We start from the raw sequence: 24,674 nt of genomic DNA, 5'->3' as shown, positions 1-24,674 counted from the left end.
ATAAATGTAGACAATTAGATCTATTTCCCGATCCTCCTATATATGTTTGCATGTACATGTCTTTGTCTAGACCTCCATAAATGCCCCTTGATCCCAGCTCCTTCCTCCATCACCCTTGCCTTTCCTCCTGCCCCACTACGATGCTCCGTCCCCACCTGGGCTACAGCTATACCTCTTCTCTACGCAACCTTACCCTTGAACGTTCCCCATCAGGCCTGCCACTCCCCCCTCACTACCATTTTGGGTCCCATGTTGTTCCCTTGTCCCTGTATTTATTAACACCACTTCCTTACCCTCCTCCCCCTCCCCCAACCGGAACTGTCTGTCCCCACGTAACTATATGTCCCCTTGTTTTTCCTCCAGAGAGTTCATCCAGCCTGTCCTATTCAGACTGACCTGCGGAGACACTAACATGCACGAAAATAAGACAGAGGAAAACAAAGAAACAGTATACAACCAGACAACAAAACAACAAAAACAAACCACTGACAAAGAACAAAACAAAACACTTCACAAAAGAAAGGCTTGTAGTTCGTTCAAGGATCATTTGCTGGCCCTTAGGAGAGTTATACAGTCCAGTCTGTTGAGGCACCACGCCCTGGCCCCAAAGTCCACTTTCACCATTCCCTGGGGACCTTGCCAAACCATTCCCTTGCTGTTCCACTGCACTCCCCCAGTGCTTTGCCTCGGTGTGGTGGGATCAGGTCAGGTACAATTCCCACAATGTGTCTCCGATGCGGTCCCCTGTATCGCCCTTAGTCACTGAGGGGCATCATGTCTCATAGTAGGGCCAGCCATGTTGTTCTCTCTGTGGACTGGCTGCTCTACTCAGGAACATCATCCTCACGGCCTCGTGGGCCAGGCTGTGTTCCACTGTCTCCTCCTGCCCCTTCATCTGCTCCCGTGTGCTCTGATCAGATATGTCCATCTCCCGGAGCTGCAGAATCAATGTCATCTTTGAAACAAATTCTTTTCAGGGAGGGGCAGGAATCCACTTAATTTTTGGTGCTGGGGCCAGCCTCCCAGACCTCTCCACTTGTTCCCTACACCATGCCAGGATATTGCATTCACACCTTGTGGCATTGGGTTGAAGTCTGGTCCCACTTTCCCTGTGGAGATATAAACAATACCCTCCCCTTGGGTGGATTGGTGCCCCTTGCCCCCACTTCCCTTTTCTTCCTTATATTCATCCTTTTATTTTCCTTTCCCCACCTCCTCCACCGTTGTCTACCATGTGCATCAGTATGCTGATGACTTTTTTTGGGGGGGGTTTCAGTTTTTTTCCATTGGTCTGAGTATCTGTCATTGTACCAATCCCATGCAGTTTTGACAACTGTGGCTGTATAATATGTACTAAAGTCAGGTAAAGCAAGCCCTCGCACTGTGTCCTTCTTGAGGAGTTCTCTGCTAATTCTTGGTTTTCCCCTCTCCATATGAAGTTGATAACCAGTTTTTCAATTTCTTTGAACAAACATAAGGGTAACTATATAGGGATTGCACTAAACTTCTATAGTACCTTTGGCAGTACTGACATCTTGGCTATATTGAGTCTTCTAAACCATGAGCATGGGCTATTCTTCCATTTGTTGTGGTCACTCTTCTTTCTTGTAATAGTTTTCTGTAGTTTTCCCCATGTAGATCTTTTGTCCTTTTAGTCAGGTATATCCCTAGATATTGCAATCTATGTTTGGCTCTTGTGAAGGGTACCACCGTTATGATCTCCTCTTCTGTGATCTTATTCAATGTTTATAACAGTCTGATGGACTTCTGTTTGTTGATCTTGTATCCTGCCCCTATGCCAAACTCCTCTATTGCTTCCAATACTCCCCTTGTGGAATTTTGGAATATTCCATATATAAAATCATATCAGGTGCAAATAACAAGAGTTTCGCCTCTTCCTTCCCCAGACGAATATCTTTGATGTCTTTTCTTTGCCTTATGCTGTTAGCTAAAACCTCCAGCATGATATTAAATAAGAGTGGGGACAAACGGCAACCTTGTCTGGTCACCTTTTTCAGTGGGATTATGTTAGTCTTTTCTCCATTGAATACCACATTGGCTGTTGGTTTTTCATATATAACTTGTATTGTCTTGAGGAATTTTCCTTCCATTCCTATCTTCTCAAGTGTCTTAAACAGGAATTGGTGTTGAATGTCGTTGAATGATTTTTCTGCATCTATCAATACCATCATGTGGTTCTCATAGTTTTTCATGTCAATGTGATGAATAATATCAATGGTCTTTTGTATACTGTACCATCCCTGCAACCTTGGTATGAATCCAACTTGGTCATGCTGAATTATTTGTTATATATTCTTTTGTATTCTGTTGGCTAGTATTTTGTTAAGGACTTTTGCATTGATGTTCACCAGGGATTTAGTATGTAGTTCTCGATTCTTATGAGATCCTTGCCCCATTTTGGTATTAGGCTTATGCTAGAAGGAGTTTGCCATCTTTTTCTATGTTCTGGAAGAGTTTATGTAGGAGTGGTGTTAGTTCTTCCCTAAATGCTTGGTAGAATTCTCCAGTGAAACCATCTGGTCCAGGCAATGTATTTGTTGGTAATGCCTTTTTAACCTTGTCTATTTCTTCTATTGCTATGGGTCTGTTGAGATTCTTGACATCCATCGAGGATAGTGTAGGGAGGGATTGTTTTTCCAAGAATTTGTCCATGTGTTCTAAATTTTTGAATTCATTGGAGTACATCCTCCATAGTACTGTATAATTATCCTTTTGATGTGATGTCCCCTCTTTCATCCCTTATTCTTGCTATTGAAATTTGTTCTCTCCTTTCTTAGCTTAGGTTTGCTATTGGTGTGTCAATTATGGTTATCCTTTCAAAGAACCAACTTTTAGCAGCATTCATTTTTTCCATAGTTTTCTTATTTTCCCTCTCCTGAACCTCAGCCCTGGTTTTCATAATTTTTCTTTTTCTATTAGTAGGATTGTCCTGCTGACTCTGCTCTAGTTGTAAATTTTATGCCAGCATATCAATCATGAGTCTCTCTTCGTATCTCAGGTGTACATGTGTTGCCATGAAACTTCCTCTGATGACTGCCTTTGCTGTGTCCCACACGTTTTGATACGTCATGTGCTCATTCTCATCGGTTTCTAGAAATTTCCTAATTTCATTTCTAATCTGTGCCAGTACACACTCCATTTACAGTAGAGAGTTATTCATCCTCCAATTGTTTGCTTTTGGTTTCTTCGTCTTCCTTTTGTTGATTTCCATCCTCTTGGCACAGTGATCAGAGAAAGAAGTGTGTATGATATCAATGTGATTAAATTGATGTAGATTCGCCTTATGCCCAGCATGTGGTCTATCTTTGAATATTTGCCATATAGGCTTGAGAAGAATGTGAATTCTTTTGTATTTGGATGAAAAGCTTTGTAAATATCTATCAGGTCAAACTGTCTAATTGTGGTGTTTAGCCTGATTGTTGTCTTTTGTTTTTCTGTTTTTTCATTGAGCTCGTTGGGGCTGATAGCTGTTTGTGTTGTGTTGTTTTAGAGGAGCCAGGTGCCATTTTCCTGGATGTCGAACAGCACTGTCTCTTTCTGGGATACTTGTTGGAATGCTTCTTCAAATTGCCTACAGCTAATTTCACTATGAAATTAGCCTACCACTTTATCCTCCTGTGACTTCCCACTCAGGCAAGTGCCCCAGAAGGCTGGTGGGTTGCGTGTTTTGTTATTACAGAGGTTGGGCAGAGGTTCTTGCAGAAGCTTGGAATGTTGACGAGTGTTGACCAAGCTGCCATAGGGTCCCAGGCACAGAGGTAGGAATTTACCAGTAAGATGGTGGGCAGAGTATCCCCTGGTGGAGGTCAGCAGGCCTTTCCCAGTCTCGGGTAGCTGCACAGGGTGGAGGCCACCCAGCTGGTTGTGGTGAAGATGTAAATGCCCCAGGCTAAGAGGAGTAGTCTGAAGGTCATCAGTGGTATATTAGGAATAGGAAAGAGACCAAGAGGAGAAAATAAAATTAAAAAGTAAGTCCGCTGAGCCTGTTCAGGTATATAGTGAAGAGAGGGAAACAAAAGCACAAATGTAGTTGAGTCCGGATCCCCACCCGAGGAGCCACAAAGGTTTAGTGCCCACCTGAGAAGGCGGTTGTGGCAAGCTGTAGCTGTGCTGATAAAAACCCCTGTGCAGCACTCCAAGACTACGCAGACAGAGAGAAGAGAGTGAAACAAAAGCAACAATGTAGCTGATCCCCAGTCCCTGCCTGTGGAGCAAAAGCAACAATATAGCTGAACCCCAATCCCTGCCCAAGGAGCCACAAAGGTCCAGTCCTCGCCCCAGGCAGGCAGCAGCAAACCATGGCTGTGTCAAGACCACCACCCCCATCACCCCCCCCTGCCTGCTCCCCCACATGCTCCAAATGGTCCCGGCTCGGGCAAAGACAGTGGCGGGGCCAAGGTTAAGTCCCAGTCAGCCTCCACTGAGATAAGCCAACAGCCCCCAGCCCCTCAGAACCCCGTGGGTCTGTGACTACTTATCTTTATGATGCACCTCCTGCGATCCAGTGGCATTGAATTTCCCTCTGAGCAACTCTTCCTGGGCTGGATTCTGCAGAGTCCCTCTGGTATGTGTCACTCTGTCACCACCTTCCAGGAAATCTTTTTCTTTTTTCCTTTATCTTAAGTTGAAATCCATACTGAAGACTATCATCTGATTTTCATCAATAAATGCTTTCATTGTTCTTCACTTTGTTTCAGTAAGCAAGCTTGGATCATCTATGTATGGTCTTCCTCCCATGATGCCACATTTGTCTCCATATAATCTCATACAGATTGAATAAATTTGGTAAATGTAACAATTCTAACCCATATGCTTCTTGTTTTAAAACACTTAGTGCCTCTTTTTATACACAAACAACTGCCTCTTTGTTTATGTACAGATTTTTCATGAGCACAATTAGGTGTTCTGGAATTCTGATTATTTGCAGTATTATTGATAATTTACTATAATTTATGCAGTCAAATGCCTTTGAAAATCCATAAGCACGTATAAACGTCTTTCTGGTATTTTCTACTTTTAGCAGAGATCCATCTGATATCCTTCCACATCCTCTTCTGACTCCTGCTTGAATTTTTTGAAGTTCCCTGTCAATGTATTGCTAGAACTATTTCTGAATGGTATACCTTTGCTAGCATTGTACTTGTGTGTGATAGTAATGATAGTGCTTAATGATTTCATGTCCTAGTGGATCACTTTCTTTGGAATAGGCATAAACATGAGTCTCTTCAAGCCAATTGGCCATGCATCTGTTTTCCAATGTATTAGAAGTAGCAAGGGATAGTTGTGAGTCCAGTTTGTAGTCATTGGGTCTAGTGGACTTTGCTCTTTGTCTCTCCATATCCAGCTTTTCTCTCACATGATCCTTGATACTCTGTGTCATCTTGTGGTCTACCATCAGATTTCAAAGCAATGGCCTTCCATAGAATTTTCCATCAACTCTTGTAATACTAGAAAATCTAATCCATCAGTATAATAATTCCAGGTCACCCAATTTGACTCCCTGATCCAATCTGAATGGATACACATGTGATGTTCAAAAATAAGAGTTTCTAATGAACTCTCCTTTGTCTGATATCTTTATTTGGTTTCAGCACAAAGTTGAGGTTAGATTTATAGGCAAGTGGAGAATTTTAAAATTATTATTATTATTTATTATCCTTTTATCCTTGTTTTCTTACTTCTTCCCCCTAATTTCTTATATATAATCCTAAGCATATAACTTTTTAAAAGTATATGATCAGGAATTTTGTGGTAAAGATTTATGACGGAAGAAGCTAGAAATCATATTTAAGATCCTGAAATAAGTTAGATGATAGTAAAGGAACTTACAACAAAATGACTTTCAAGTACAAAGAACACAGAGAAACAGTTTTCAATGTACCAGAACTTAGAGAACATGATCCCCAAGAAACTTCTTGAGAAATACAATAGAAAATATGTTTGGGCAATAAAAAATAGCTAGAGATAAACAGAAAAACTCAAAATCATACCCATTGCAATCAAGTCCACTCTGATTCAGAGCAATGCATTCATAGTACAGAGTAGAGCTGCTCCTGGCCTTTTAAAGGTATAAGTATGAGTGCCGCCAGCCTCATCTTTCTCCAGTGGAGGAGCTGGTAGGTTTGAACTGTCTACTTTGTGATTAGAAGCCCAGCTCTCAACCCATCGCAAACCTATAAAGCACAATTAGTCTGTATTTGCTCTGTTGTGCATATGAGTGCTATAACTTAGAAGCAACCCATAGCATATAAGAGCAACAACCATCATTACAAAAAGAGAGAGATCTAGGTATTGGGATCCTCCAATTCGAGAATAAATAAATAAATAGATAGATAAATCAGACCACAACTAGACTGTTTTAGAAAAGATAGGAACCTGAATATGATCAAAATATTGGATTTGCAATTTGAAAATTTTCAATGCTTAGAAAATACAGAAGGAAGGAGTACATAGTGAAATGTATGATGGGCAAGCAGTCAGCATGCCCCAGTCTATGGGACACCCTGTAAGGCAAATAGCGCAGGCTTTCCAGCATGTTAATTATAAGGAAAACAAGTGGAGGATGGGAGGAATTGTGTGTATTAAAAGAAAACAAAGTGAGCAAGACTTAATGTATGAGTATTGAATGAAATGTATGCCAAGGTACTAAAAACTTAAAATTTCGAATAATATATTACTATATAATTAAGGGTAGCAGTTAATTCCAGAACGAGAGAAGTTGCGTTTCTACTGGACTTTTCCAGAGGCCGGCCCATTTACATTTTGTGAGTTGAGATTTGTTAAAATGTGTTTCCCTTATGCAATTTCATCAAAGCATATAGTTTTGCATGTCTTCCTCCTATTTGAGTTTTATTTTATAATAAAAATACAAAATTAGTCAAAAGAATTCATATTATATTGATGGATACTATGGATTGACTCACATAGGCTCTAAACCACCCTCCTTAAGAATGAATTTTGTTAGAGAAGAAACTTGAAATCAATAAAATTGTCTAAGCAAATTGAGAACTCTGGTAGAATTACTAGAGATAAGACAAATATAGGCAAATTAACAACAAATTAACAATTAATAGTCACAAGAGGCTAAAGGAAAACAAAATTTAATGAGGTAAGAAGGCCTGAAATATGTTTGTTAATAAACTAAATTTTAATTAGATATTACCAGTTCAAGTGGGTAAAATATCCTCCACTTCCCCTACATATGTAGCATATATTACCAGAATAAAATTAAAAATGCATACATGACATTTTTGCATATACTGGGGTTGAGATCCTTTTTCATTTATTTCAGCTTCTAATATTTGGAATGTTTAATTCTTTGAAGATCTTCATGTGATGGCTGTTTTCCATTGTTTGGCCTTTGACACATATGGGGTTGATGGAAGGGCGAAGGGATAAATGGCTCAGTGAGTCTCGCCTTTCAAGTTCTCAGGTCTCTAGCTTTGTGATGGTCAGACCACAGTGCAGCTGCTTTAGCAGTTCCCAGCTTCAGCTGGCAAGGCTCACTTCCTGAAAGACATCCCTGAAGAAAAGCCACATGGACCTACCCTGATGTAGCCCTGGGTGCTGGAGCAGCTGTGTGGAGACCCCTGCTAGCACTGAGTTGCTTACACATTCACTGACTAGGCTTTCCTCCTGAAGTCAGCATCATTGCGTGTGTTTTGTGAGATGGAGGAGGACTTTGCAGATTGGTGTTAGACACATGGTTAATGGGTTAATGTTGGACTTGTGGGCTTGGGGAGCACTGAGTTGGGATGTTTTCTTGATGCGCATCTCCCCTTTATGTAGAAAACTCTCTCTTATACATGAGTTTCTGTAGATTTCTTTCTTTAAAGTACTCAGACTGTGCTATTTCCTATATCACAGATGTGCCAAGGTTTATGACATACCCTACGTAGATATTGCCTCCTTACCAGAAACCATAACAAAGAAATTGAGTTTTATACACAGGTACAAAAGTACAGGGATTAAGATCCCAATTTATTTGTCTGGGATAGGAGTGAGAGAGGCAGGGGACACAATTTAATTCATAACAGAGATCAATGTAAATTTTTTAGTGGAAAAAAGTTTTAATTTGTCAAATTCATCATGATGCACATTATTTTTTATTGTCACTGTTTTATTGGCATAAAGTTTACATAACATACATTTCAATAGTCTAAACACATTGAAAAGAGTTGTGCATAACAATTTATTTTAGAACATTTCCTTTTTTCTAGTACTGATCATTGTTAGCCCTCATTTCTCCAAAACTCTCCTGCCATAACCTGAAACAACTATTAATCCAGTTGCCAGGTCTATAGATTTACCTATCATGGATTTTTTTTTCTATCATGGATTTTATATAGAGTAAAACATACAAAAATGACAACAACAAATTAAATATAGAAAAATCTCAGGTGAAAAGATAACCGAAAACAATTAAAATCGGTCAAATAGAAGAGCAAATAATAACACATTATATTTTAACATAACTACATCTGCACTGGTACATTTTCCAATGCACTATGTCTGATAGCAAGGCTAGTCCTGTCTTTGGTCAATGGTCAGAGGGAATTCACTGGAGGATTAATCCATGTGGGGACCCACAAATGGATTTTGGGCTTTTACTGTCATCTATAGCCTTCTGCAAACTGAAGGCTCAAACTTGAAGCTCTCGTACCAGTCCCTCCTCCAGGTTTGGATTTTATTATTTACAATCCTTGGATCACTCAGGTTGGTATGCTTCTTCCATGTGGATTTAGTTGTCATCTCTTTTAGACCAATGATTGTTTTAAGACAAGCCTTTAAGATCCCAGCTGCTATTCTTTCTGATAGCTTAGCACTACCCGATTTCTTCACCATACTCTCTTATAGCACGCAATGTTTTAGGGATTTCTTCATGAGAGCAGCTATGGAGTAGGTTCATATCATAAGAATCAATTTTTCTTAGATTAGGGCTACAATTAAATGGGAACTCAAAATCTATCGATCTATAGTTTATAGATGTCCCTGCCCACTATTTGCTCTTGGTGCTTGGTGCCGTCCAGTCAGTTCAGTTTCATAGCAACCCTATGTACAAAAGAACAAAACACTGCCCTGTCCGGTGTCACTCTCACAATTGTTTGAACCCATCTAGGCAACCATTGAATCAATCCATCTCATTGAAAATCTTCCTCTTTTTCACTGTCTTGCTACTTTACGAAGTATGACGTCCTTCTCCAGGGACATGTTTCTCTTAACAACATGTCCAAAATGAGTAAAATCTACTATTGCCATCCTTGCCCCTAAGGATCATTCTAACTGTACTAGTTTCAGGACAGACTGATTGTTCTTTCAAGATTCCAGCACCATAATTCAAATGCATTAGTTATTCTTTTGTCTTCCTTTTTCAAGGTCCACCTTTCATATGCATATGATGCAATTGAAAATACCATAGCTTGTATCAAGTGCACATTAGTCCTCAGAGTAATATCCTTCCTTTTCAATGTTTTAAAGAGGTTTTGTGTAGCAGATTTACCCAGTGCAATGTGTCATTTGATTTCTTTGCTGCTTCCATGAGTATTGACTGTGGATCCAAGCAAGACAAATTCCCTGACAACTTCAAACATATTTTTAGAGACATCAATATACTTTTACTGGAGAACATTATACATCATCCCTATAGGTCATATGGTAATTATACTGATAGTATCATTAATCCAGTCAATGATATATAATTTCTAATGCTATTTAGAAAAGTAAACTATGCATGGATAGGGCAGCTTTTTAGATAAAAATACATGGGTTGTTGAGCTATATAGATAAAATACTCAAGCGACTGGATACTATTTACACAAACAATGAGGATTAGAGATCAGGCAAATGATTCTGTAATGATCATTCACAAAGGCAGAGACATGCCAGCCATATTAAGATGTCATAAAGGAAAGCATAAAATAGCAAACATATAGTAGTCTCAAGCTGCCATTTATTGGGAAACCTGAGAGCAAAAGATCCAAACCAAAGTCCAATGACCTCTAAGTCTGTAACTTTGGGTTGATCTGGTCCTTCTCAGCGTAAGCCATTGTGTTTCTTAAAGCTGCTTCAGGTGAGTTTAAGGTTAAGTCTAGTTTGCTTAGTGAACTTTCCTTATTGGATCCTTCTGCTGTGGCCTAGGAAGAATGTTTCTGATGCACGTTCGTTTTAGGTGCCCATACTCAGACATAGATATTTATCATTATAAAATCTTATTTTGAAATTAAGCACCTCAATTATCAGTTTGAGAGACGTGCCAAGCCCCTTGAAAAAGATATTGACAAATAAACCTAAAATCATTTAGAAAACGGTGAGGTTTTCAGGTTTGAGAGAGACAAATGGAACCCCTGAGACTGTGACCCTTACTCACCTTTTAGAACTGCATCTGAATGTGCCCCTGCGGCTCAATTTTCAGCTGAACAAAAAGCAGACCAATGTGGTAAACTATAACAGCAGGGCGGAACACTCCTTAGAGCGATCAACCATGTGAGATCAAAACAGGAGGATCTGCCCAGGAGCAAAGCTCAGAAGGCAGGGAGGAATAGGAAAGGGGAAATGGAAATGGGACAGTCAGGGAGGGAGTGACAGTTATGTGGAGTTGATAATTAATATCACAAAACAAATTATGTATGAATTGTTGAAGGCTACTTACTCTGGAAAATTTCTCCCAAATCTAAATCAATAATCTATACATACTTACATATATCTCCATAGTGGATCAAAATTTTTATTATGATTAACATGTATTGAACACTTATTCTAGATATTACACAAACTGATTCTTTTATTCTTTAAACAAGATTATGGGTTAAGTTCCATTATTATCTCCTTTTACAATGAAGAAACTGAGTAAGTGTCTTGCCCAAGTTCACACCTCTGATAAACAGTAGGTAAAGACAGGTTAAAAAGACAACAGAATATCTGGTTTTTACTCCTGTTTCAGGGATAGATCTACATTCTGAAGAGCCTAAAGCATCTATGATCTGAGGTAGATATGGTAAGAAAAAAAAACAAAAAACAAAGTTACGAATAACAGGTTTTTAGGCCAAATTGAGGGCCTTGGAGCACACATGCAAAGGAGGTGATCTGAGACTTCCGTTTCGTGAGCTTTGTGGAAAACTCACCACCATTTCACTACATCACTTTCTGGAATTTCCCTCAAAGATTTTTGGAAGCATACATCATATAAAATTTTGGATTTTTTTTTACAATTATATATTACAATTACATATACTCAACCTTTTCACATATTAGAAGTCACTTTGGCAGGACATACACTAAGTGGAATGACACTGAGATTAGCAAGGCCACTGCACTGCTTGATGCGTTCCATATTTTTGTTTCTAGAGACAAAATAAACTAATAAATGATAAAAAGATGTCATCTTTATTATTTTCGCCTAAACCTGATTTTAATAGTTTTGTTTATAACCTAAACTCAATTACTCCTGTAAAGTGAATTTTACAAGATCCATGTCACAGATTTTAAAAGCCCATCTATGTGTTTCATGGCTCCACAAACACCTAAGAGATGATAAAGGTGGGTGTCAATGTCGTCTTCCTGTAAATCCTTCAAATCTCAACATTCCTGCCATTTTGTTATTGGAAATAGTGCCGACCACTGAAAACTATCCTCAAGCTCATATGGTTATCTGTATTACTTGACTCTGTTTGTCTAACCCATAGGGTACCAAATTTATTTAGCCTACTGCGCTCTTTTCAAAACAAAAATTACTCAGTGATCCCATAGCCATTTAAAAAAAAACAAACAAAACGTTGGTAGTATAGTCCATAATCCAAGATAAAAATGTAGGTATCTGCTTTTGCACGACCCCTGGATCATTCCAGCGAAGCCCACCAGTGGGCAGTCTCGCCCACTTTTGTAAGCACTGCTGGAACATGTTTTGCAAATCATTACTTCCGCCTTTAGAGGCTCTGTTAGTGCATGGACCTATCTGTAATGTGGTTTATGCAGCCAGTGACAACTCCACTGTCTTGTCCTGGGGACCAAGGCTTCAACAACATTTTAAATAAATATAGTGATAAGATCATTTACCGGTAACCCCAAATGAAGACTGCAGTATCTATTTAAGATGTAGAAATATTTTGGACAGTGATTCCTCATGTGTGTCACCAGAGAAGGTGAGTATAAGTTCTTCAGAGGTTGTTCTTGGTCTTTGTTTATTGTCAACTGCACAGCCGAGCTATCAATCTAGCTCCATATTTGCTTTATCTGAGGACAGTTATCTACTACCAAATTACTCAGGGTTTTTGTTTGTTTATTTGTGTAATATTTGGGGATTTTTCTATGTCCCCACAAAAATCACTGAAGGCTGATGGTGCTCATTTTAAATGATTCCACATTTGATATTGCAAACAAACAAAAATATAGTTCACTGTTAATATACTTTCAGACCAAAAATATTTTTGAAAGAATTGTTTTTGGCATTTCTAACACAGCAATAAAAAGTCTTTTAAAATAATGAGGTCTTTGATCTGGAATATAGTTTCAATGCTACTGAAAAAGAGAAAAAAGGTTAATACATACAACCTAAAAGTTGGATTTTATCCTTATTTCAAATAGAATAATGCTATTTGATATTTTTGGATAGAAAAATGTCTTTCTCATGAGAATACTGCCAACAATTTAACGAACAACTTTACACTTGACTAAGTGTCTAATACAATAGCATACACTTATAATTGAGAATTTGTTCCCTAATTCATTGAATGCATTAAAAAAGAGGGGGAAAAAGAAACATAAACAGACACTGATAAATAAAAAACACATTCTTATCATTTGGCTTTAAATGGAAAATTTTTAATTTCCTCTTCTTAATGTGTCCCTCAGAGATAATAATGAGCACATAAACAGTCCTTGTTGTCATTTACTCAGTAAAGCCAGAAAATAACAACTTGACATTTATCGAATACTGTTTTAATCCATGCAAAGGATGTGATCTGAAACATAAGTTGCAAGGTGGATTATATAATAGGCACGATATTTTAGCAATATCGCTTCATAAATTCCAAGTAATAATCATTAATGTATCTCATCATTCAAAAACACAATTTACCAAATATGGCACCGAAAAATATTGTGCATGGCCTTTCAGACTTGCGATCCTAATTCCATCCAATGATAGTAATAGCTTGTGTGCCTTAAAGCTAATATTGCACCTAACTTTCTTTTCAAAACTATTTCATCTTATAAAGGCTATTTACAGAGAAGTCTGCTTATGATATTGACAATGTGTCACTAAGTACAACTTTTTAAAAATTTTGCAACCAAAGGCTAAAAGAAAAAAGTAATCTAACCAAAATGTACAGCACTGTGATACTTGAAAGTGTAGGTTCTTCATCGGTTCAGATACTATTATAATCTACATTTCTGCATTTAATTCTGAGTTTAACTTCCCAGAGATTAAATTTCCATAGTATTAAACAAAGTGAACTGCTCTGCAGTGCATATCATATTTCTGCAGAATCCATCAGCCTCGGTACTGATTTGCAGACTCCATCATCATCTCTACTGCTTCTGCATTCCTAAAGGGAGTTACTACGGTGTTATTGATGTTTATTTGCTAAGAGTGAGTGCTGGAGACTCTTCCACTTACTTTATTAGACTAATCCAGCCTATGAAATGAAATAGAAGTCTGCTTTCCTTGAATAGAATAGATTGCAAATCGGTTAAATGTTAAGTAGGAGTGACTCAGGGATGTAGAAAGAAGTCATTCAAAGACTAAGCTCCTGAAGCAATATCAAGTCCCTGAGGCTTATAGAAATTTAGCTAATTTGTCATTCTTTAAGGACAACTGCTGGAGATGATTCTATTGCTAGCTGTAAGTAAATGCCATGAACCCCTACTTGTGTTATTTATCCTTCCTCTACCCACTCTTTGTCCCTCTTTTCCAATGGATCCATTATTAATATTGAAACTCCTGACTGAAACAACCACTCTGACACTTGCGACAGATAGCAATTGCATCTGCAAGAAATTATTTCTCTACGTATTCTTCTGAAAGTTAAAATATTTTCTGAGCCTTTGAACATGAGAATACTTTCAAACACACATCCCATGTGCCCTCACAAATTCTTGGCAAGTTCAGCTGGCTGAGATCACTAGTAGTGAGAGTTGAACACAGAATTATGGCCAGTCCTGTGTGTACAATATCCGTGGCACTCGATGCCCAGGAAGTTAAGACAAGAAGAACACATACCAGAGGGACTCCGCAGAATCCAGCCCAGGAGAGTTGCTCAGAGGGAAATTCAACGCCCCTGGATCGCAGGAGGTGCATCATAAAGATAAGTAGTCTCAGATCCATGGGGTTTTGAGGGACTGGGGGCTTTTGACTTACCTCAGTGGAGTCCGGCTGGGGCTCGACCCTAGCCTAGCCCCTGTGTCTGCCCAAGCCGGGACCATTTGGAGCCTGTAGCAGGGCTTGGCCTCTGCACAGCCACAGTTTTCCCCTGCCTGCCTCAGGGCAGGGACAGGGCCCTTGAGCCTCCCCCAGCAGGGATTGGTGTTCAGCTGCATTGTTGCTTCTGTTTGTGTCTCTGCTCTATATTCCCACGCAGCCTTGGAGGGCTGTGCAGGGGCTTTTTCGGGGCACAGCCACAGCTTACCACACTTTGTGGGCTGAGCAAGGACTGAACCCAACCCCCCACAGTTCCATAGGCAGGGATCAAGCTTCAGCTACACTGCGGCGTCGGATAACATCTCTGCTCTCTGACCCCCCACTTCTCTGGGGGCTGCTCAGCAGCTTTCATGCGACTCTTCTTGGGGCTCAGCTATGGACTGCCGCTGGGGCTTGGGGCAGGGAGTGGGCCCTTGCAGGTCCAGAGGCATGGAGTGGGACTCCGCTGCATAGTTGCTTTTCCTTCCCTTGCTTCCCTGTACCCCAGTACAGTTTGGTCTCACTGTTTAATTTTTCTCCCCCTCTTGTTCCTGAACTGCTCTCTCACAAGCCATTGCAGACTTACTAGGCACTCCCATTGCCCTAGGGCATTTGCTCCTGGGCCACACCCAGCTAGGTGAGCTCCAACCTGCATAGATAGTCCAAGAGTAGGGAAAGGCCTGCTTGCTCTCCAGGGGATACTCCTCTGACTCCTCACCAGGGAGTTCCTGCCTCTGTACCTAGGGACATAAGGCAGCTCAGCCAACACTTATCAATATTCAAACCAATAGCAGGAATTTCAGCCCAGCCTCTGCAACACTGGGGCAGGCAGCCGACCTGCCATCTGGGGCACTCCCCTGATAGGGAAGCCACAGGAAGATAGAGTGGTAGGTTAATAACCTTGCAAAATCAGCTGTAGGCAGTTCAAAGAAGCATCTTTATAAGTCTTCCAGAGAGAGACTAGAAATTGGCACCTGGTCCCTCAAAAACAATTCAACTCAAACAGCCATCAGCCCCAACGACCTCAACGAAAAGACAGGAGAAACAAAAGACAAAGGCAGAAGATGTGCTGAGCATAGCAACCTACATAGAAGAAGCAGACATTGAGAAGCCATACAAATAAACTCTCAGAATGCTGCTTGGAATCATGCAGGATATGAAGGAAACAATACAGAAAAAGGATGAAACGATAGAGGAGATAAAAGCTATACACCAAAGGGAAATACAGGAGCGTAGGGAGGAAATAATGAAAAACAATAGCAAAATCATGTTCCTTCAGAATCAACTGGAGGAATCAGAGAACCGCATTAGTGTTGTAGGACAGCCAAGCAGATTTTAATAAACGTGAACAAAAATCTAATACCATCAGAGAAGCCGAAGAAAACCTAAGAGCTATGTCTGATTCTATGAAGAGGAACATTAGAATTATTGGCCTACTGGAGGAAGACAAAACAAAGAAGTCATCTGCAAAAGTAGCGAGAGAATTCTTGGAGGAAAACTTCCCCAGCCTAATTAATGAAAACCAAGCAACCATCCAGGATGCTGAAAGAACACCAGCACGACGGGATCCCAAATGAAATCACCAAGGCACATAATAGTTAAACTATCCAACTTTGAGGAAAAGGAGAAAATCATGAGAGCAGCTAGGGCAAAAAAAGCAATCACATATAAAGGTCACCACATAAGGATATGTTCAGACCTATCAGCAGAAACTATGAAAAAAAGGAGAGAGTGGAGTAACATATTCCAAAAGTTGAAGGAAAACAATGCAAATCCAAGAATACTCTACCCAGCCAAATTATCGATCAAGATCGATGGAGAAGTAAAAGTCTTCCCAGACAAGGAAAAACTCAAAAAATACGTTACAACAAACCCAGCCTTACAAAAGATCCTCGCCGACTCAGTATGAGCAGAAGAACAACACTCACCAAGCACAAATAAGAGACCAACACATAGAACAACTGCACCCAGAGCACAACAAAGAGAAAACAGGCCCCAAGATAGCAATGGCTTAAGGATGGAAAGAAGTCAAGAATGAAACCCACACAAAACACATACTAATGATAAAGGAAAGTAGGAAAACTCCCAACACAAAAGGTTTAAAATGGCATTACAGAGTGCGCACATTGAGATAATAACCCTGAATATCAATGGCCTGAACTCAGGCATTAAAAGAATGAGACTAGCAGAATGGTTTAGAAAACACAACCCATCAATTAGCTGCCTACAGGCGACACATCTCAAGGCTACAGACCAAAAAAGGCTGAGCATCAAAGGCTGGAGAAGGAACTACCAAGCAAACAGCAATACAAAAAAAAGCAAGGGTTGCAAACTTATCTCGGATAAAATTGACCTCAAAGTGCAAACCAGAAAAAGAGATAAGGACGGACACTATATAATGCTCAAGGGAATCATAGACAATGAACCACTAAGCATTGTAAACATATATTCCCCGAATGAGAGACCAGCTCAATACGTCAACCAAACACTCCAAAAGATTAAGAAAGAAATCACAGACTCCACAATTATAGTGGGCGACTTCAACACACCACTCACTGAGAAAGATAGATCACAGGGAAAGAAACTCAACAAGGAGACTAGGGAGCTAATCTCCACAATTAGACAATTTGACCTAATAGATATTTACAGAGCTTTTCATCCAAATAAAAAAATTTTCACATTCTTTTCAAATTTTCATGGCACATATTCGAAGATAGACCAAATGCTGGGGCATAAGGCAAATCTACATAAATTTAAGCACATTGAAATAATACAGACCTCTCTCTCTGACCACTGTGCCATAAGACTGGAAATCAACATAAAGAAGACAAAGAAAATAAGAGCAAATAATTGGAGAATGAATAACTCTCTACTGCAAAAGGAGTGCATACTGGTGCAGATCAGAGATGAAATCAGGAAATTTCTAGAAGCCAATGAAAATGAGCACACGACGTACCAAAACTTATGGGACACAGCAAAGGCAGTCATCAGAGGAAGGTTCATAGCAATACGAGCACACCTAAGAAAGGAAGAGAGAATCGTGATTGATACGCTGACACAAAATTTACAAAAACTAGAGCAGAGTCAGCAGGACAACCCTACTAATAGCAAAAGAAAAGAAATTATAAAAATCAGGGCTGATTTCAGGAGAGGGAAAATAAAAAAACTATGGAAAAAATTAATATCGCTAAAAGTTGGTTCTTTGAATGGATAAACAGGATCGATAGACCATTGGCAAACCTAACCAAAGAAAGGAGGGAACAAATCTCAATAACAAGAATAAGGGATGAAAGAGGGGTCATTACAACAGACCCTAATGAAATCAAAAGGACAGTTACACAGTACTATGAAGGATTGTACTCCAATGAATTCAACAATTTGGAAGACATGGACAAATTCCTGGAAAAACAATCCTTCCCTAGACTATCCTCGGCGGAAATCAAGAATCTCAACAGACCCATAGCAATAGAAGAAATAGAAAAGGTTATCAAGGGATTGCCAACAAAAAAATCGCCTGGACCAGAGGGCTACACTGGAGAATTCTACCAAGCATTCAGGGAGGAACTAATACCACTCCTACACAAACTTTTCCAGAACATAGAAAAAGATGGCAAACTCCCAAACTCCTTCTATGAAGCTAGTATAACTCTGATACCCAAACCAGGCAAAGATCCCACAAGAATCTAGAACTACAGACCAATATCCCTAATGAACATTGATGCAAAAATCCTTAACAAAATACTAGCCAACAGAATACAAAAGTATATAAAACAAATAATTCACCATGACCAAGTGGGATTCATACCAGGGATGCAGGGATGGTTCAACATACGAAAGACCAATAGTACTATTCGTCACATTGACATGAAAAAGTATAAGAATCACATGATTATATCAATAGATGCAGAAAAAGCATTCGACAACATCCAACACCAATTCCTGTTTAAGACACTAGCGAAGATAGGAATGGAAGGAAAGTTCCTCAAGACAATACAAGCTATATATGAAAAACCAACAGCCAAAGTGGTAGTTAATGGAGAAAAGACTAACACAATCTCACTGAAAAAGGGACCAGAAAAGGATGCCCCTTGTCCCCACTCCTATTTAATATCGTGCTGGAGGTTTTAGCTAACAGCATAAGGCAAAGAAGTGACATCAAAGGTATTCGTCTGGGGAAGGAAGAGGTGAAACTATCGTTATTTGCAGATGATATGATTCTATATATGGAAAATCCCAAAAGTTCCACAAGGGGAGTACTGGAAGCAATAGAAGAGTTTGGCAGAGTGGCAGGATACAAGATCAACAAACAGAAGTCCATCAGACTGTTATACACATCAGATAAGACCACAGAAAAAGAGATAAAAAAGGTGGTACTCTTCACAATAGCCAAACACAAATAGAAATATCTAGGGATACACCTGACTGAAAAAAACAAAAGATCTATATAGGAAAAACTATAGAACACTATTACAAGAAACCAAGAGTGCCCTCAACAAATGGAAGAATATTCCATGCTCTTGGATTGGGAGACTTAATATAGTTAAGATGTCAGTTCTGCCAAAAGCACTATATAAGTTTAATGCCATCCCGATACAATTACCATCATCTTTCTTCAAAGAAATGGAAAAACTGATTACCAACTTCATATGGAGAGGGAAGAAACCCAGAATTAGCAGAGAACTCCTCAAGAAGAAGGACACCGTGGGAGGGCTTGCTTTACCTGACTTTGGCACATACAATGCAGCCACAGTTCTCAAAACTGCATGTTTTTGGTACAATGACAGATACTCAGACCAATGGAAAAGAACTGAAAACCCAGAAATAAAAGCATCAGCATACACACAGCTGATCTTTGATAACGGCCCCAAATATATCAAATGGGAAGCCGACGCCCTCTTTAACAAGTGGTGCTGGAAAAAATGGATATCCACATGCAGAAAATGAAGCAAGACCCTTATCTCACTCCATGCACAAGAATAAACTCAAGGTGGATCACAGACCTTGAAGTTAAACCCCAAACTATTAGGGCCATCAATGAGGGGATTGGGACCAACTTGAGAACTTTGGCGCAGGGAATACACAGGCTATCAGAAATAGGGAAGGCCACAAACACAGAGGAGGCACAAATTGACAAATGGGATATACTGAAGATAAAACACTTGTATACATCTAAAGAATTCACCAAGAAAGTAATAAGAGATTCCACAGACTGGGAAAACATCTTTAGCAATGACACATCAGACAAAGGTCTTATTACTAAAATCTACAATACTCTCCTAGCTTCCAAAAAGAAAAAACCAATAGCCCACTTGAAAAGTGAGCAAAGGAGCTGAACAGAAATTTCACAGGGACAGAAATCCGAATGGCCAACAAACATAAGAGAAAATGTTCCCGATCTTTAGCCATAAGAGAAATGCAAATTAAAACAACAATGAGGTACCACCTGACACCCTCAAAGGTAGCCCAATTCAAAAAATCAAAAAGCAACAAGTGTTGGAGGGGCTGTGGGGAGACAGGAACTCTCATCCACTGCTGGTGGGCCTGTAAGTATGTACAGCCACTATGGAAATCAACCTGGCGATACCTAAAACAGATGGAAATAGAGTTACCATATGACCCAGCAATCCCCCTACCTGGCATATACCCGGAAGAGGCAAGGAACAAACCAAGACCAGACATCTGTGCTCCAATGCTCATTGCGGCACAGTTCACAATTGCAAGGAGTTGGAAGCATCCTGAATTTCCATCAACTGACGATTGGATTAAAAAACTGTGGTATATACATACAATGGAGTACTACGCATCACTAAAAAGCAGTGATGAACGTATGAGGCACATAGCAGCATGGGAAGAACTGGAGGTAATCATGCTAAGCGAAGTAAGTCAGGCAAAAAAGGACAAGTACAACATGAGCCCCCTGAGGTAAGTATTAAAAAAATTTTTTTTAATGCAAAAGTGGCATAGGGGAAAAAGCTACTGTATACAAACATTTCTGGGGTGAAGACTGTGTAGTATGGCAGAGACTAGATCAAAACCAGGGTTGCACATGGTAGACAACAGTGGAGGAGGTGGGGAAAGGAAAATAAAAGGATGAATATAAGGAAGAAAAGGGAATTGGGGGCATGGGGCACTAATCCACCCAAGGGGAGGGTATTGTTTATATCTCCACAGGGAAAGTGGGACCAGACTTCAATCCAATGCCGCAACTTGTGAATGCAATATCCCGGCGTGGAGTAGGGAACCTGTGGAGAGGTCTGGGAGGCTGGCCCCAGCACCAAAAATTAAGTGGGTTCCTGCCCCTCCCCCGAAAAGAATTTGTTTCAAAGGATGACATTGATTCTGCAGCTCTGGTAGATGGACATATCTGATCAGAGCACACGGGAGCAGATGAAGGGGCAGGAGGAGACAGTGGAACACAGCCTGGCCCACGAGGCCGTGAGGATGATGTTCCTGAGTAGAGCAGCCAGTCCACAGAGAGAACAACATGGCTGGCCCTACTATGAGACATGATGCCCCTCAGTGACTAAGGGCGATAGAGGGGACAGCACCAGAGACACAGTATGGGAATTGCACCTGACCTGATCCCACCACACCGAGGCAAAGCACTGGGGGAGTGCAGTGGACCAGCAAGGGAATGGAGTGGCAAGGTCCCCAGGGAATGGTGAAAGTGGACTTTGGGGCCAGGGCATGGTGCCCCAACAGACTGGACTGGAGAACGCTCCTAAGGGCCAGCAAACGATCCTTGAACGAACTACAAGCCTTTCTTTGTGAAGTGTTTTGTTGTGTTCTTTGTCAGTGGTTTGTTTTTGTAGTTTTATTGTCTGGTTGTATACTGTTGCTTTGTTTTCCTCTGTCTTGTTTTCGTGCATGTTTGTGTCTCCACAGGTCAGTCTGAATAGGACAGGCTGGATGAACTCTCTGGAGGAAAAACAAGGGGACATATAGTTCCGGGGGGACAGACAGTTCCGGGTGGGGGAGGGGGAGGAGTGTAAGGAAGTGGTGTTAATAAACACAGGGACAAGGGAACAACATGGGACCCAAAATGGTAGTGAGGGGGGAGTGGCAGGCCTGATGGGGAACCATCAAGGGTAAGGTTGCGTAGAGAAGCGGTATAGCTGTAGCCCAGGTGGGGACAGAGCATGGTGGTGGGGCAGCAGGAACGTCAAGGGAGATGGAGGAAGGAGCTGGGAGTCAAGGGGCATTTATGGAGGTCTAGACAAACACATGTACATGCAAACATATATAGGAGGATGGGGAAATAGATCTAATTGTCTACATTTATAGGTTTAATATTAAGGTAGCGGACGGACCTTGGGCCTCTACTCAAGCACGCCCTCAATGCATGAATAATTTCGTTTATTAAATTGGTACTCTATGATGCTCACTCTCACGACACAACTGCTGAAGCCAAAGTGGGTTAACAAGTAAATGTGGTGAAGAAAGCTGATGGTGCCGGGCTATCAAAAGAGATAGTGACTGGGGTCTTAAAGGATTGAAGATAAACAAGCGGCCATCTACCTCAGAAGCAATAAAGCCCACATGGAAGAACACACCAGCTTGTGTGAGCGAGTGATCCCAAAGGGATCAGTTATCAGGCATCAAAGAACAAAAAATCATCATATCATTGGGTGCACACCTCCATGATAGGATCGCTGAGGACAAATGGGTGCATAAGCAAATGTGGCGAAGAAAGCGGATGGTGTCCGGCTATCAAAAGAGCTATTGTCCATGGTCCTAAAGGCTTGAAGACCAACAAGCAGCCATCTAGCTCAGAAGCAAAAAAGCCCAAATGGAAGAAGCACGCCAGCCAGTGCGATCACGAGGTGCCAAAGGGATCAGGTATAAGGAATCATGCAAAAAAAAAAAAAAGAATATGTGTGTGTGTGTGTATATATATATATTTATATATATACCATATTGAATGAAGGGGGAAGTGCAGAGTGGAGACCCAAGGCCCAAGTGTCGGCCACTGGAGTTCCCCTCATAGAGAGGTTTAGGGGAGGAGAAGGGTCAGTCAGGGTGCGAAGTAGTACCGATGGAGAGCACAGCTTTCCCCCAGATCCTGGATGCTTCCTCCCCCCAACTACCATGATCCGAATTCTCCCTTGCAGGGCTGGATAGGGCAGAGGTTGTACACTGCTACATATGACGGCTGGAGGCACAGGGAATCCAGGGTGGATGATACCTTCAGGACCAAGGGTGTGAGGGGCGATGCTGAGAGTGTGTAGGGTGAGTGTGTTGGAAAGGGGGAACTGATTTCAGGGATCCACATGAGACCTCCTCCCTGGGAGAGGAACGGCAGAGAAGTGGGGCAAGGCAGACTCGGATAGAGCAAGATATGACAAAATAACGATGTATAAATTACAAATGGGCACATGAAGGAGGGGAGAGCGGGGAGGAAGGGAAAAAAAAAAAAGAGGACCTGATGCAAAGGGCTTAAGTGGAGAGCAAATGCTTTGAGAATGATTCGGGCGGGGAATGTATGGATGTGCTTTATACAATTGATGTATGTATATGTATGGATTGTGATAAGAGTTGTATGAGTCCCTAATAAAATGTAAAAAAAGAAAAGGAAATAAAAAAGAAAGAAAAGAAAATGATTAGGGCAAAGAATGTACAGATGTGCTTTATACAATTGATGTATGTATATGTATGGACTGTGATAAGAGTTGTATGAGCCCCTAATAAAACGTTTAAAACAAAACAAAACAAAAAGCTAAGACAAGAAGTTACCTAGAACAAGAAATTCAACCTAAAATTAATGATGAGGGGTCACTTTGTTGGACTTTAGAAACCTATTCTTCACTTTCCTCAGGGCTGTCTTAACTTCCTGATTCCTCAAGGTATAGATTATTGGGTTCAGGACTGGAGTAAAGATGGTATAAAACACAGACAGAACCTTTTCTATCAGAAAATCACTGAGTGGCCACATGTAGATGAAGATGCATGGTCCAAAGAACATGAAAACAACGATGAAATGAGCTGTGCAAGTGGACAGGGCCTTGGAGGATCCCCCTGAAGAATGCTGTTTGATAGTAAGCAAGACAATGACATAAGAATTAAATAAAAGAATAAAGCAGGACAGAGCAATTATGCCACTTGTTGAGATCATAAAGAGACCCAGAACATTAGTTTCTATACACGCCAACTGGAAAACCACAAGAAGGTCACAGAAAAAACTATCTACCTTATTGGAAGCACAGAATGTTAAAGTGAGGGCAAAGATGACCTGGCTCATTGAATGCACGACTCCCACAACCCAGGAAACCACCACAAGGGCAAGACACACTTGAGGGCTTATGATCGAAGCATAGCGGAGGGGTTTGCATATTGCTATATACCTGTCAAAGGACATAGCCATGAGTAGAATAATCTCGGTACCAGTAAAAAGATGAAGAAAAAAGATCTGGCTTATGCAACCATCGAAGGAAATAACATTATGTCCAGTGAGGTAGTCTGTAATCATCTTGGGGGTGGCAAAGGAAGCAAGAGACATATCAATGATTGAAAGGTTGGTAAGCAAAAAATACATGGGTGAGTGTAGGCGAGAGTCAGCGATAACTGTGATGACGATGAGACTATTACCCACTATTGTAACTACATAAAACAATGAAAACACTGCGAAGAGGAACATCTGTAGCTCCCAGGAACTGGAGAGGCCCAGCAAAATAAACTCAGAGACAGTTGATTTATTGGCAACATCCATTGTATTAATTGATGGGTGAAAAGCCTGTACAACAGAAAAACAAAAATCAAGAAAAAGTCATACTCCATGAAGCAAAACTGTAATTCTGAAACTCTACTTTTACTGAAGATACAGTGATCATTTTTGCTTTTGATTTCGATGTGTATGTAACCTAGTATTGTCTATGGTCCCTATAGAGGACATAGGAGAATTAGTCATGGGTGTCCTATGGGGCCCTGGTGGTGCAGTGGATTCAGAGTCGGGCTGCCAACTAAAGGATCAGGGGTGTGAACCATTGTGTTGCTCTATAGGAGAAAGATTGAGGCAGTGTGCTTCCATAAATATTCATAAGTTTGAAAACCATATGGAGTCATTCCTCTATCCTGTGGGGTAACTATGAGTCAGAATCAATTCAGTAGAGTTTGGGGGGTTCTGTAAACATTGATAGGGGCCCTGGTGGTATAGTGGTCACAAGTTAGTATGTTAACATCAAAGTTAGTAGTTCGAAATCACCAGCCATCTCCTCAGTAGGAAGACTAGGCTTTCTACTCCCATAAACACTTACAGTCTAGGAAA

At 40.6% G+C, this 24,674-nt stretch overlaps 1 protein-coding gene across 1 annotated transcript; it reads right to left on the bottom strand.

The window, feature by feature from the left end:
- Nucleotides 1-23,171: 23,171 nt before the first annotated feature.
- Nucleotides 23,172-24,119, bottom strand: LOC142426677 (olfactory receptor 4K2-like). Its single transcript, XM_075532260.1, has one exon. The coding sequence runs from the start codon at nt 24,117-24,119 to the stop codon at nt 23,172-23,174; it is 948 nt and encodes a 315-aa protein (XP_075388375.1).
- Nucleotides 24,120-24,674: the final 555 nt, after the last annotated feature.

The sequence above is a fragment of the Tenrec ecaudatus genome, chromosome 14 (genome assembly GCF_050624435.1).
Source record: "Tenrec ecaudatus isolate mTenEca1 chromosome 14, mTenEca1.hap1, whole genome shotgun sequence".
Lineage (NCBI taxonomy): Eukaryota > Metazoa > Chordata > Mammalia > Afrosoricida > Tenrecidae > Tenrec > Tenrec ecaudatus.
This window is presented reverse-complemented; position numbering and strand designations above follow the sequence as displayed.

Excerpts from the sequence above, each read along its gene's own strand:
- LOC142426677 (XM_075532260.1), bottom strand. The coding sequence starts at position 24,119 with ATGGATGTTGCCAATAAATCAACTGTCTCTGAGTTTATTTTGCTGGGC.